General features: G+C 37.3%; 1 protein-coding gene across 1 annotated transcript in view; it reads right to left on the bottom strand.

Moving 5' to 3' along the window:
* The window catches only part of LOC100865006 (uncharacterized), a 153,079-nt gene that overhangs the window by 39,641 nt on the left and 99,370 nt on the right, over window positions 1–14,068 (bottom strand). Inside the window, 1 exon segment of the mRNA XM_086912321.1 lies at window positions 683–829. Within this exon segment, the coding sequence (XP_086768447.1) occupies window positions 683–767 (85 nt within the window). The 5' untranslated portion in view covers window positions 768–829.

Below are 14,068 nucleotides of genomic sequence, written 5' to 3'. Positions count from 1 at the left end.
TCATAAAAAGCGACAAACTGTGATCTCTCTTCGTGTTATGTTATTTTTTTTTTCCCTCTCTTTTTCTATTTTTTTTTTTTCCATTCGATCGATCGAGCACGGTAAACGGTCAAAGCGTTTATCGGCCGTCCAAACGGAATCGCTTACGCGACGATACGTGCGACGGGAGTAAATAATCGCGTTCCTCGCGAAAATTCGGCGGACTTTGCGAGCTACATCGACAAAAACCGATAAATGAGCTCTATCCGCCGAATTATAGCGTCACGATCGAAATTCGTCGCATTTTTGCTAGCAGGCGTGCGACTGAATGGTTAATTTAAAATATATCTTGGTTATTATTATTTTTCCAATCTTTCACTCCTTGTTTCGAAGACTTGACTTAATATATGAACAACTCTCGAAACTACGTCAGAAAAAGATTCTATCCCCTGCTCTCTTGCTCTTATGCTTCGTTGTTATTTGTTCTTGCTTTACTTTTGGATATGGTGCTACAACAGTGACATTTTGTGCGCGCGAGAAATATAAAATATACGAGATATTCGAAGTAAAATAAATATTTCTTATAGCACGCGAGCGTTGTTTGATTATTATCGACAAAGGATTGAGCAAGATTGCAAAAAACTCGCGATTATTCGAAGAGAATGAGAGAGAATAAAAAAGAGAATTGCGGTGAAATGCTCACCTGACGATGTGGCAGTGATCATGATGGAGACAATGGCGATGACGCCGAGCGCCGATGCAGTCGGCCGCATTCTGCAGCCGGTCATATCGAGGATCCGCTCGCTCTCAACCTTCAGGGATCTGCTCCATCCCGTTCATCTTCTTCTTTCTACGCATAAACAAACGAGATTAAAATCTTAGCTTCCGCAGCTTCGTCATTTTTGAAACGAAAAAGATTTTGAAGACGGTTTCTGTTAGTTATTAGATCATTCTTTTTTCTTATTCTTTTCTAAAAAAAAAAAAAAAATGATAAACGAAGATATTAAAAAGTATACAAGGAGACTCGTATTTACTTCTCGAGTGAACTGTAATTTTTTTAATTTCTTGGGCAATATTTGTAATAGATAAACGTTCCTTTGATGCATTTTGTCCACCTTAATTTCCAAGAGTTTGTCTCCTTTCGCGCGATTCTACGTTAATGAAATTCCGTGGTCACGACGCGTTCAGGTTAGCGTTTAATCAAGAGAAACTCTCAATTGGCGCTTTTTAAACTTTTGATCAGATTGAAATCAATGTCGTGTGTACCGTATTTTCAAACAATCTCGATCCTCGTTCGTTCCGGCATACTTTTCTCAACAGTTAAAAAGTTGACCTATCACGTGATCGATCGTAACGTTCGATCCATATAAATTAAATTAAAAATTTGACACGTTTTTATCGTAATCTCTTCCATCTTAAATAATCCTTTAACGTCCTTCATCACGCGCTAATAATTCCAATTGTTCAATTCAACTCTACGAATATCGAGTACACGTCCCTATCGGATCAAGCCTATTATTTTCACGCGTGTACCGCGATTAACGGTTCGACTCGTTAGTGGAAACGTGCGCCAATGTTCCAACGTGTGGAAAATTCAGGTGGACAGTAGTTGGACGAGGCCGAATACGAACGTACCGAAAATTCCAACTCGCGCAGTCCCAGTTTGGGGACTTTATTATGAACCCCCCCCACGCCTCTTGCAATGCAACAATGTTTGCACCGCGAGTTAAGACGCTGCGAGGAGGACACCTGTAATGTCGGATACGCAGACCAGCAAGATCTTGCCTCAAGATCCCCTTGATGATTGGATTTTGATCCGATTGGAGAAATTTGCATCTCGCTCCTCTAAGATGAGCGACGAGCGTTTAATCTCGTAAGGAATATTTGCGCTCGAAACGCAAATTTTTTTCGAAATTCGTTCGCTCGAATAATTCGAAAATTTCTTATCTATCTCTTTTTGAGTTTGAAGAGAGGAACCGTTTGAATATTTTACACGAAAGTATAAGAACTTTTGCACAATTTTGGAATGTGAAGAACATCGAAATAAAATTTTATTTTAGCTTAAAGATTACAAAAGATATTTTAAAATTTTTCTTCCCGTTTTATGCAGTAACTAACTTGTGGCTTCCTCCATCCTTTAAAATCAATTCAAAATCATTCTTCTTATTTTTCCACACACACATACACAGAGAATACCGTTCAATTTCGTTACTCAAACTTTGATTTCAATTTCAATGCACGCTCTCCATCAAACTTGACACATCAACCGCATTCCAAACTCGATTACGAAGTTACCTCCATTCAGTTTGCTTCAACATTTCCGAAATCAATACACCATATTCCATTCTTCCACACGCATTCTTCAATTCTTCCTTTCCTTCCTTTTTTTGATTGCTGCTCCACATTCCACTCCTCCAAGTCTCTGCCTCCTCCTCGAATTGCACAACGAGTATTTCGAGAACAGGCAAAGAGAGAGAGAGAGAGAGAGAGAGAGAGTGGAAGAGACGCGTCTGCCGGAGACAACCGCAATGCCGCAGACGCCACTCGACAAATCTCGGTTGACTTGCAATTGTAATGTTTAATCAGACGTGTAATTATGTCTGCTACACGTTGGCTGGCCGACCGGAGACGAATGAAATTTCCCCTTTGCGCCCAAAGCAAGTCGAATATTCACGGGGACGTTGATTACGCGATTTAACCGAGGTCCGCACCCGCCACTTCCGGTTCCTTCTACCGAGCGACACAGCATCCGCTTCCTTCCTCCCCGAGTAACGAGCGTTACCTCCTCCAAATTCCTCTCCGACCGACCTCTCTCTCCGTGTTTGAGAGTTTAATCGGTGTGTGCGTGGGTGTTCAACTTTCCCGCCTACGTGCAATTTTATGCAAAGCACTTTTTCTCTCGTTCAAACTTCAAAGCTCCCCCTAATGACTGTTTCACCTTTCTTAATGATCCTCAATCATTTTTCTTTCCTATTAAATATTTCTTTTCTCTCTCTCTCTCTCTCTCTCTGAAAAGTTGGAATAACAATTGAAAAGGTTCAATTTTCGTGTGGATTCTATTTATTTATTTGTATCGTTTATTCAATTAATATCTCTTCTCCGTTCTTTTAAACAAGATTAACAACAAAAAGGAAGATACAGTTGCTCCGTATTCTGACGAGGAAGAATTAATTTTACAGAGGGGACGGAAAAGAAAAGAAAAAAAAATAAAAATTGAAAATTTTGCGCGAGAGAGGAGGATCGAATCGAGCCGCGTCAAAAATTTCCTACTTTTTGTCGCGTGATTTATTAGTCAACCGGCGAAGGGGGTGGTGAAATTCTCGACTGATGTTATTAGAAAAGTTTAAAGAAGTTCGTTTAGCAAGTTTATACGGTTTCCTCCCGGCGAGAGAAGCCGCTCGAGATTTCGTGCTGTTTTAACAAGTTCGAGGACGAACGCGGGAGAATAGGGGGTTTGTTTCCTCAGCCACCAGTCAAAACCAATTTTCTAATTTAAATTGTGAACAACCTCTGGAAGGCATCCTGTTAAGTTGTTTGATCGTGAACACTGTTTCTTCGAGGGGAAGATAAATCCCCCCCTTTTTTTTTCCCTACTGCAATGTATATTGAAGTTTCGTTCAACTCGATTTCAAACGAAAGGAAACCAAAAATTCTCTCCTTTTAGATGCACAAAATTTCGTTTTGTCGTACATTTCCTTGTTTTTCCTTCAAATGTCTACTAAAAGGAAGCGTTTTTAATTTGTTTTAATCGCGAAAATTAAAATTCGTGGATAGAAAAAAAATATCATATCATGAAATTAATTTTCAAATTCTTAATCGATGTTATAACAGCACAAATACTTATTAACAGAAATTAGAAGGAATAAAACGAATTTTTAAACGAGATTAATTAATGTTGAAACTGAAGATGGAAAACAATATGGAAAACATTATGTAGAAAGATAATGCATTCATCAACAACGAGCAATAATTTCTCCTATGCATCAAGTAAAAATAAGAAACTAAAGAGATTTGCGATTAGTTTGTTCCTTAACTTCTCTTCGAATTATTATAAATTATATAATACGATTAATTATTAAATCAAACCAATTGAAAATGTTCACATACCGTGTCTCGTATCCCTTTCGAATCGAAAGAATTGGATAGGAATTCTTCCAAAGGAATGGGCAGCAACAACAATCGGAATCCGATCTATCAACACCGCCTCAAAAATTACATTTTCGAATCGGATCGGATACTTTTATTCCTCCTTGGGTGCAGCAACCCAATCAAACAGCTCCCAATCTTCCAATCTCCGCCGCGAATTTCTTCGCGCAACAGCTATTTTTCGCGAGGCTCGCGAGACCGATACACAAAACAAATCTTTATTCTCCGTTCGATCTCGCGGGACAGAACATCCGAACTCCATCGGAAGAAGAAGTTGAAACTTGGTCGGACACAAATGATCGTCCAACATTTCTTCCAGAAATTGATTCGTGAAATTCAAAGCGATAACACCTGTTGTGAATTTTTCCACGAACTTTTTCATTCCTCTCCTCAATTTCGTGGAATTTTCTTTAACAGTAAAATTCTGTTGTGGAGCCTGAAACTTGGAAAACTTCAAGTCAAGTTAGCAAACTAAGAACAACCATGATTTAACCAAGTGTATTGATTAAAATTGTGTTAAACGCAATCTACGATTATTTTTATACAAGAACGAAACTTTTGTTATGCTTCTAAGTTAAGAATCGTGATTTCTATCGATAGAAATGACGAGTGTCGTATCTTCTTTTTGAGTTATATTCAATCGGTATCGAGATGTATCAAGACGATTCGAGCTTCTGCTATCGATTTATTCTGATGGGTTTTGTTACATGATTGAACTTTAAAATTTTGTAATTTGTACTTTTATATATGTTTAATTACAATTTAGGGTTATATTCAAAATACTTTTGAAAATAATTGGAACTCATACATATGTATACATTATGCACGATATAATAAATTTCCTTCAGAAATGTTCAGTTTTCTGGAACAGAAAATTTGGAGATTTATAATTTTCGAATCTCAAGAATTATGCACAGAGATCTTGCTAAACTGTTTCATTCAACTTGTCCACAACTCGAACGATTTTCTTATTGTATTTATTACGTCATGACTGCTTCACTCTTAGCTAAATTCACTCTTTCTTCTTTTCAAACGTTAAAATTTTTCAGTTCTTTTACGAGTGTACGCAATTCTTCGTACCAAGTTGCTCAAAGAGCAACGTTACGTCATTAAAAAAGTTCAGTAACAGGCATCGCGAAATGGAAAGACCGAACGTAACAACTTTTATTCAAAATGAAAGAAAAAAAAAAATAATAATTCTAGCTTTTAATTCCATTTCGTTTTTCGAAAGTTCTTATTCAAATCTCGTCCATTCTTCTTTCATACCTTCATCCTTGGAAACATTCGTACTTCTTATCATAAACGAAAAAATTTTATTTATCTTCGATACGTAGGAGCATGCACATCGCTTCAAAACGAGCGATACGATTTTCCGCAATTACGAAACGTTTAAATATCAGATTGTATCCGTGCACACAACCGCCAGATTATATTTAACACGTCTTTCACGATTTGCACACAATCGTATCGCGACGCATTGTTTAAATTTTAAAACGGAACCGCTTTCAACAATTATTCCGTTTGGTTCGCGGTCCATCACGTGCAAAATTTACGAGCCGTATAAATGAACAAGAGGATTTTCTCGCACATATTGCGACACGTGCACGTGCGGGCTCCATCCGAAAATATTCGTTAATTAAACAGTTTCACGCGGAGGAACGGGTTTCCATTAATTTCCATCGAGTCGTTCATCGAGTGTTTTTCCATTTCGCCGAAGAAAGGAAGTCGAGAGATCCTCCTCGCTCTTCCCAACCATCATCAATTTTTAATCACGACTCCTCGATACTTCGACAACTCTTCAACGGATAACTCGTGAAACTTTTCCAATACTCTTTACATCCTGCGGTACACCGATAAATCATTCCCGCGGCAAAAATTTCGATCGAAGAATGATGTCATTTTAAATGATCGAGAAAACGTTTCCAACACGTGCAATGAGATTATATTAATCTCGCTAATAGCCCTGCCTCACTTGAATCGATTCCGATTCAAACAAGCTTTTTCCAACTCTTCCAACTTGCCTTCAATATCGATAAAAGTCTTCAAACACGGACATCTTTTTTTTCTTTTTTATCTTTGTTAAAAGATTACTTGCTTATCGAACAATACGTCGATAATTTAAATGTTGTTCATCTTTTCCAGTGGTGGTTGTTCTCTTAATTTTGAAAAAGTTATAACGAAGAGACGAATAATTATATTTGGAAAGAGGAAGAAATAGTTTAACGGTATTTAATAATATAATCGCGTTCGATTTTCTTCGTTTCTATCCCCGGATGGCGATAATTATAACGATCGTTATAACTCCATTAAGAATAACGAGAGAGGCTTGAACTTAATTTCTTCCATCCATGAAGTTTCACAATGTCGGCCGTGATTAACAATCCATGCTTCGCAACAGGGTTGCTGGAAATATCGTTTCTCTTCCGCTTCTTCTTTTTGAAGTAAGGTTGTCGTTGAGGTTTCTTGATTAATCACAGTTGCCGTGTTAGAAGAATGGGACGGCTTGATTCTGGATAAAATACATTTTCCTTCTCTTATTTCTCTTTCTACCAACCAGAACTTTTTAAATCATTCAATTTAATTTCCCATTTCAATTTCTCTTATATTTAACAATTTTAATATCAACTCTTCTCGCGTTTCTTCACAAATCTTCCCGTTATTTTTTTAACCATTCCTTCAAATGCTCGTATTACTCTTCATCCCTTAAAAGAACAATTTCTATAGCCGAATAATTCCACTTGTTTCCCTTCAATTCAACTATTGAGAACTATCTTCAATTCCTTGCATTACATACATCGTCGTCCCCTGTGCTACGACAAACTCTATTCGACATTTCAATTATCTTATAATTCACACCATGACGTACAAGTTCACAAATCCTCGCAAGAAAAGTTCTCAAACAATCGCAATTTTCAAAATCTTTATTCCAAATCCCCAAATTTCGTGCGCAGCAATTTCAACAAGCAGCGTCGTTTAATCGTCCTTCCTTCGATCCTTATTTCGCGAGAGAGAGAGTTTGAACACGTTCGAAACGCGTCGTTTCAACGATTCATCAATTTCTGCGATGGCACGTCGTCCAGTTGCAAAAGTTCCAAGGGGAGAAACGTGGGGCGACGCGTCTCGCGATATTCCATTCCGGATTAACCGAGAAATCGATCCTCGATTCGGCTCATAGGTGTTAGATTACGTTAAAACACTCGGCGAGAGATGAATTATTCACACGCGTCCCTCGTTTCACGCTCGATAACGTTTATAACACTCGTTTGCGAGGACGGACGGGAACTGCGTGCGTCTCCTTCACGATTCGACTCGATTATCGCCGTCCGAGAAACGTTGATGTTTTGATTTCGCTCCGAGTGTTTCGAACCGGTGTGTTTTGTTTTTATTCCTTTCGCTTCGTTCGTATCGAGATTCTTAGAACGAGATGATGGTATTACATTTATTCGAGATTCCTTGGAACGATAATATTATATTTATGAGATTAAATGAATTATGTTGGAATTCGTATAGAAAATTAAGCTCGAAATCGTATATATATATATATATTCTACAATGTTTAAGGAAATAATGAAAAATGATATGTTGCAACGGCAGATAATCAGAATTTGTTTGTAATACGAAAAGAGTATCTGTAATAAATATAAAAAAAAAAAGTACTATGAGCTAAAAAAAAATTGGAACACGAATGTATACGTAGGAGCAAAAGGAAGTTGAAGAAGAGAAAAAGAAAGAGGAAGACGAGCAATGAATATTTTAGCAAAATTAAAATCGAAACGGAAAATTCTGAAATATTTCCTAGTTTCATAAAAAATTAGCGAAATACAAGAAAATATTCAATCTTTTAAAAAATCTCTATGGATTCTTACATCTACGCTATTTTTCCCTTCGCAATTACGATCAATTGAATTTTTTCCGAAATATTCATCATTCGAAACGAATCAGTCCTCTATCTTTCTCCAATTTCAAGGAAAATTATTCCACTTCAAAAATGCGGTCGAATACTTTTCACCAAGGATCGGATTTCTTGTTACCGAATCTTTCGGTCGAAGCACTTTTTCCAAAAACTAATCCTTCTCGCCTATCATCAATCACGCTTTGTTCCCGATTAATTTCGGCCGGAATCGATGAGAGCGATAAAAAGACCAAGGGGAAACGAACAAACAGCGTTCGAAATTAAGTTCTTAATTAAACAACCTTGGATTCCCAGCCACCCGTCGTTGTCGCTTGTTGGAAAAGGGGAGGGATTGGACACACCTCGTGAAGAAGACACGAGAAACTCTTGACCAAATTCGTCCTGCGGAGAGATCTAATTTCGCTTGTGTCGGCCGTGCACGTGTAACGGTAAAGGTTTGAGTTTCGTCCACGATAATGAATATATTGTTTTATATATATATATATTTCTCTCTCGAAAAAAAATCTTTCTCCAATTAGAATAATCCTCTCCCTTGTTCGTTAAAATCCGTTGAAACACTTTTTCCATTTTTTCCCACGTCGAATTATACGTCGAATTTGTTCCTCGAGGATGAAATTAAGCATGACAAATGTCCAACCACGTCCATTTCCATCGATTCGAACGAAACTCGGGTAGAAAAAAAAAACAAAACAAATTAATCCATATAATCCACAAATTAATGCATACAGCGAATTATTTTAATTTTTCTCGTTTCCCGTATCGAAATAACGATATTATTAAATCTTGGATCAATCGAATTTACGAGGATGAGGAATTAATAGAAAGTGTTCCTCGATAAATAAATTCGTATGCGATTATTTTTGGAGAGAATTTCGTTTGAGTTTTACGTACATTTGTGCGACGATGATCTCTCCGTTTTATTCTATCATTGTACTAGCAGTTTTTCTCCCCTTCCCCTCTCCCTGATTTTTCGTTAAATAAACGGAAGCGACTTTCAACGGCACTTTATGAAAATGCGAAGGATCTATTATAAAAAGAAGGTCGCACGAAAGGGCTGGAAAATTATCTCATAATGCTGCGCTAGATGAATAATAATTATCGTGCCGCGGATTTTTATGCATTTTATGAGAAATTTAAATGCACGTATCTGAAAATCCGAAGAATAAATTTTAATATAGCGTTACAAAATAAATAAAATATCTAAAATAAAATGATCCATCGTGATACACGAAGGATTCACTTTTAAATTATAACATTCTCTGAAAATGACTTACGCAATTAAAAGAAATCCCTTTATTCCCAACTTTCCACTACAACAAAATCAATCGAACAACCCTTATTTCAACAGTTTCCAGTATTTGTTTAATTGATTCGTCGACCGAAACGATAAGGAAACAATCATCATTTTCAGAGACGATATACCGATTGGTTTCCACCTGCGTGTAGAATAAAATTTTTTTTACAATTACAAATACAAATATGAATTTGCATACAAACATCCACGATTCTTAATTAAAACGTACTCTTCCATATTATTTCGAGTTATCATATCAATTTTTATTCGAAAAGCATTCGCTTTCTCTCTTTCTCAAAACTCGAGTAACTTTTTCTCGATTATTTCGTTTTGTTCGCGCTTGACACTGGAAGGAAGAAGAAATTTTTTGGTGGAGAAATAATCGTTGCATGCAGGGCAAGGAGAAGAAACAGATTTTTCTCGGGTTTCAAGACGTGGCGCAGTGTCTCCAGTGTCGCGTAAAAATTCTAAACGCGACCGGGCCACAGTTCAATTTGCACTCGCGACTTCTTGCCGTTGTTTGCGTTACACGTTCCCTAATTAAACGTGATATTTGAGTTTGTCCTTTGTGCAGAGTTTCGTCTTACCATCGGGAAAAGGGGAGAAGTAAAACGTTTCGAAGAAATCTAATTTCACCTGGGAGCCGAACTGCACACACGAAAATTGCGAAACAGTTCTTCGACGGTTTATCGGAATGAGTTTGATAAGATTTTTAAGAAATTCAAATTTATTCTTACGGAACACTGAAATTCTCCATTTCCCTTGTGAAGCTTTATCAGAAAAATTAGAAGATTTTCACAAAGTTTCCAATTTCTCTTCCTCCCTCTTTCTTTCACAAAATTTCACGAGAAGAATAATTTCACGAAAATTAAAAAATATCTCAAGCACAAATTCTTCGGAAAAGAAAACGTTCACTTCTTGATGATCTATGGAAAATATGGAAAATATCAAATAACAAATTAGAAATGATTTCTGTTGCAAAAAATTAGAAAACAATTTTCCAAAAACTCTTACTTCTGGATAAGCCGTGTGTTTCCTTGGAACACATTATACAATTATTTCGATACAAGATTCAAATTTACTTGTGATATAAAATTTCTTTCGAACAAAATCTGGTCAGGAAAAATTCGGAAGCATCACTGAACGAGGCACAAATTAATTTTTACAAAAATTTCGCGTATGAATAACCCGTACAAGGTGAAATCGAATGCATACACGACGAAGGAATAGGCGGGTGAAGCGTTGAAAGTTTCTCACGTGCGTGTTTTATGGTGGATATCGAGTAGGTTGGGCAAAAAACCAGCTTTTTGTCGAAACGAATAACGATAGAGCCGCTTTTATTCTCGCACGACCCTCACGTACGTCTTTTTCCTTTTATTTCCGCGGTGAAGTGTCTTATAAACTTTCCGTCTTCTGCGGGATTCGTTCGTGCCGAGTGCAAAGTCCCATTCGATTCAACGTATACTTGAGAAATTTATGGATAAGTTGCTCCATGTTCCCCCGCTTGAGAGACGTATATGCGAGTTTCGATTTTTCCGCGACTTTGAAGGAAAAATTCGTTTCTGTTTAACGTGGATGTGGCGATGAGTGGAAAATATTTCCTGCATCCTTAATGGAGGATCCAAAATTTCGTGGAATACGAATGCATTTGGAATGAGAATGATAAATTAACGTATAAACACATAATTCTTTCGTAGAATTTCTTGCATCGAGTGAAGGAGGAGGATTAAAAAAATCGTGATTAAATTCTAAGAATGGGGAAAAAATTCTTACACTTACTAGAAGAAAATCGTAAATTCTTTCACATTTTTCTAACGAATATAATTCTCGAAGAAGTTGAAAACTTGGAGGAAGGCGTAACCACGAATTACCCAAACGAACGATCATTAAAACAAATGGCTATAATTAATCCCAAGACCGGTCATTTATCAATCCAACTAGTTCGCCCATTAAAATCCCCTCGATTCATTCCTCTCCCGGTTAACTTTGTATACGTGACTGGGAAATCGACCGTCGCTGCTTTCACCCTCAACACTCGAATCAACCATGATCAAACGATCACCAATAACCTGTTTTAACCAAACCCTCTCCAAATCTCTTCCCAACGCCACGAAACATCCCATAATTCCGTCAAATCCAATTATTTCGTTTCATCCGATCATCTTCTCGAGCGCGAGTCTAAAAAAAAAAAAAAAAAGGAAAGAGAATTAGACGCGAGAGACGTAAAGTTGTTGGTGAAAGCAATACATTTCCAAGAGAGGAGGGAAGAGAAATTCGTTCACCGTAAAAACGTTAAGGTCCAAGGATGGAGAAAAGAAAAACTTCCGGCCAATAGCCGGAAACTTGGCTAATTCCTCCACGACTCGAGTGCTCGAAACGTCGTTATCCAAGTTATCTACGTACAGGTGGAGCTGCCGTGTGCCTAAGTTTCCGCTTCTATAATTGGCAGTGGCAGAGACAGAAAGGCTATCCCTAACTATTGCGTAATACCGAGACACATCGTATTAATCCAATATGTAACGTGCTGATAATCGTGCTCTCTGCTGCAACTCGTTCGAGAATACTGGATCGATTTCTTGGATACGAATTGAACGAATTCCGAGTCGACGATGAAATCTCTTCTCAAATTGTTGGGAAACCCTCGATCCATTTCTTCCTTCTTTCTTCTTTGTTATCTACGATGCTCTTGAATTTTTGAGGGGAAGAAGTTTTAATTTTACTTCCAAATTTCGAAGTTTGCGTATCTATTGAACTTTGACTGGTTGCCAAAACAGTTATCGATGGCCCTCTGTAATAGTTCTAGGAGAATCTGATGCTTAGATTTGTCGATCCAACTCTGCTAAATCGATATCATTTTATTATTATACTTAATCATATTGATTGAATCGAATTAAAATGAACGAACTCTTTCTTTTTCATCTTATTATTTGCTCGAATTGAAGCTCGAATTTGAAAGCCTTTCTTCAAGCTTCTCTTTCTATTATATAACTATATATAATTTCAACGTATATCGAACGTGATCTCGAACAAGTTTGACTAATCAGAACTTCAGAAGGTTAAGAGTCGAACATTCCCGAACGGAGCTACGAAAAGGATATTCGAAATAGATCATCGGTAAGAACGAATCTCTCTGCCGTTTCGTGCTCGCCAATGCGGGGCAACGCAATCCATCACGTCGCTCTGAACGCGGATCTACCTCCACTTTCGCTGTTTTTCACCGGATCGACCGGCAAACCGACCGACTTTCATCACCGAAAACCGAATGTTTTGCGGAACGCGTCCATCCACGACCCTCCTCCTCCTCCTCCTCTCTTACTTTTCACCTCTATCCACGCGTAAAGACGATTTTCCAGAATTTCTGATCACCTTGAAAGTAGTAAGTATTTTGCGCGTAAAGTAGGCGAACGTGTAAGAATTGATTTTTTTCTTCGTTCGAAGATAAAACGGCAGACAGTCCATGTTCAAGGCTGGATTCATTGTTCCTCTTTTGTTGGGTTCTAGCTATGGATGTAGGTCGTACGATATAGACGCTAGAGAATTTAATTTATCGTTTAATAGAAAGTGAATCGCAACGAGCGCAAGATTAACAATTTCGAACGATCGTAGGATAAGACTTCTTTGCAGTTTTCATTACTTTCTCGCAGATGTGACAACGAAGCTTTTCTCCTTTTATTTGTTTTATTTCACTGCTTCTCTTTTGCAGAAGAAATATCGGAGGAAGTATCTAGATCTCAGCCTGTTTGTCTTTAAATTTCGAAATCGAGGAGAAAATAGATTCTAATTAGCGAAATTTAATTGACCATTGCGCCGCGCAAACGTTTTTCCTTTTAATTTCGCATTCTTACGTGTTCAATTTAATCCGAAATTGACTCGATCGAACTCGTTTCTAGAGTAAAAATCCTCTCGAGCAATATCCTCGAATTGTGTTAAAGGAAAAAGAGCGTTTCGACATAGACGGTCGAAACAAAAAGCTGACCCATTTGAATTTTTGGAAAAACCGCACCGTCGACGAGCCAACCGTTGAATCCCTGCATTCCCTCCGGCATAGACGAAACACCGAATCTTCTGTGTCGACTGCTCTGTCCTTTTCTCCCTTTTTTTCCTATTTTTTTTTCTTTTACCATGTTTTTAACAATATTCCACACTGTATTCCACGACGACACGTACAAGAAAATATCCCACATTTCTTTTTTCACGGGTTAACATGGCGAGTTTAAATGTATAGAGATTTGTTAAATTTAATTCGACGAAATGAAATGCAAATAAAATTTCATCCCATTCCTCTTCTCTTCAAATTTTACCTTAAAAATAATTCTTCAGTTTTACTTTTTTTTGTAACCTTTTTCTCTTATTTTTACTTTTTTTTATTTTTTGATATTGGTTTTTATTTTTATTATTTTTTTTAATTCCAAATGCTCTCCGACGTTTGATTCGAGTCAATCAAATCTAGTCGTTACATATTGTTAGATTTACTTTATCGGATGGAAAAGACTATGGAAAGGCTCTCTCTCTCTCTCTCTCTCTCTCTCTCTCTGTTTCGTGTACCTTGCGACAGGGATTTCATTCTTTGGCTTGGGCTTAATAAACACGTGGCCCCGCTTCAGGACAATCCCGAAACTTGTTATTAAAATACACGCAGCGCAGGAAAGTTTAATGAAGCTCTCTCTGTATGAAAATTCACAAAAAAAAAAAACAAAAAAAAAAAAAGGAAAAGAAAAAAAATGCAATATAAAAGT

Source organism: Apis florea, unplaced genomic scaffold, assembly GCF_048593485.1.
Source record: "Apis florea isolate Af1SG1 unplaced genomic scaffold, ASM4859348v1 contig_3375_pilon, whole genome shotgun sequence".
Taxonomy (NCBI): domain Eukaryota; kingdom Metazoa; phylum Arthropoda; class Insecta; order Hymenoptera; family Apidae; genus Apis; species Apis florea.
Note: the sequence above shows the minus strand (reverse complement) of the source record. Positions and strands in the feature narration are given on the sequence as shown.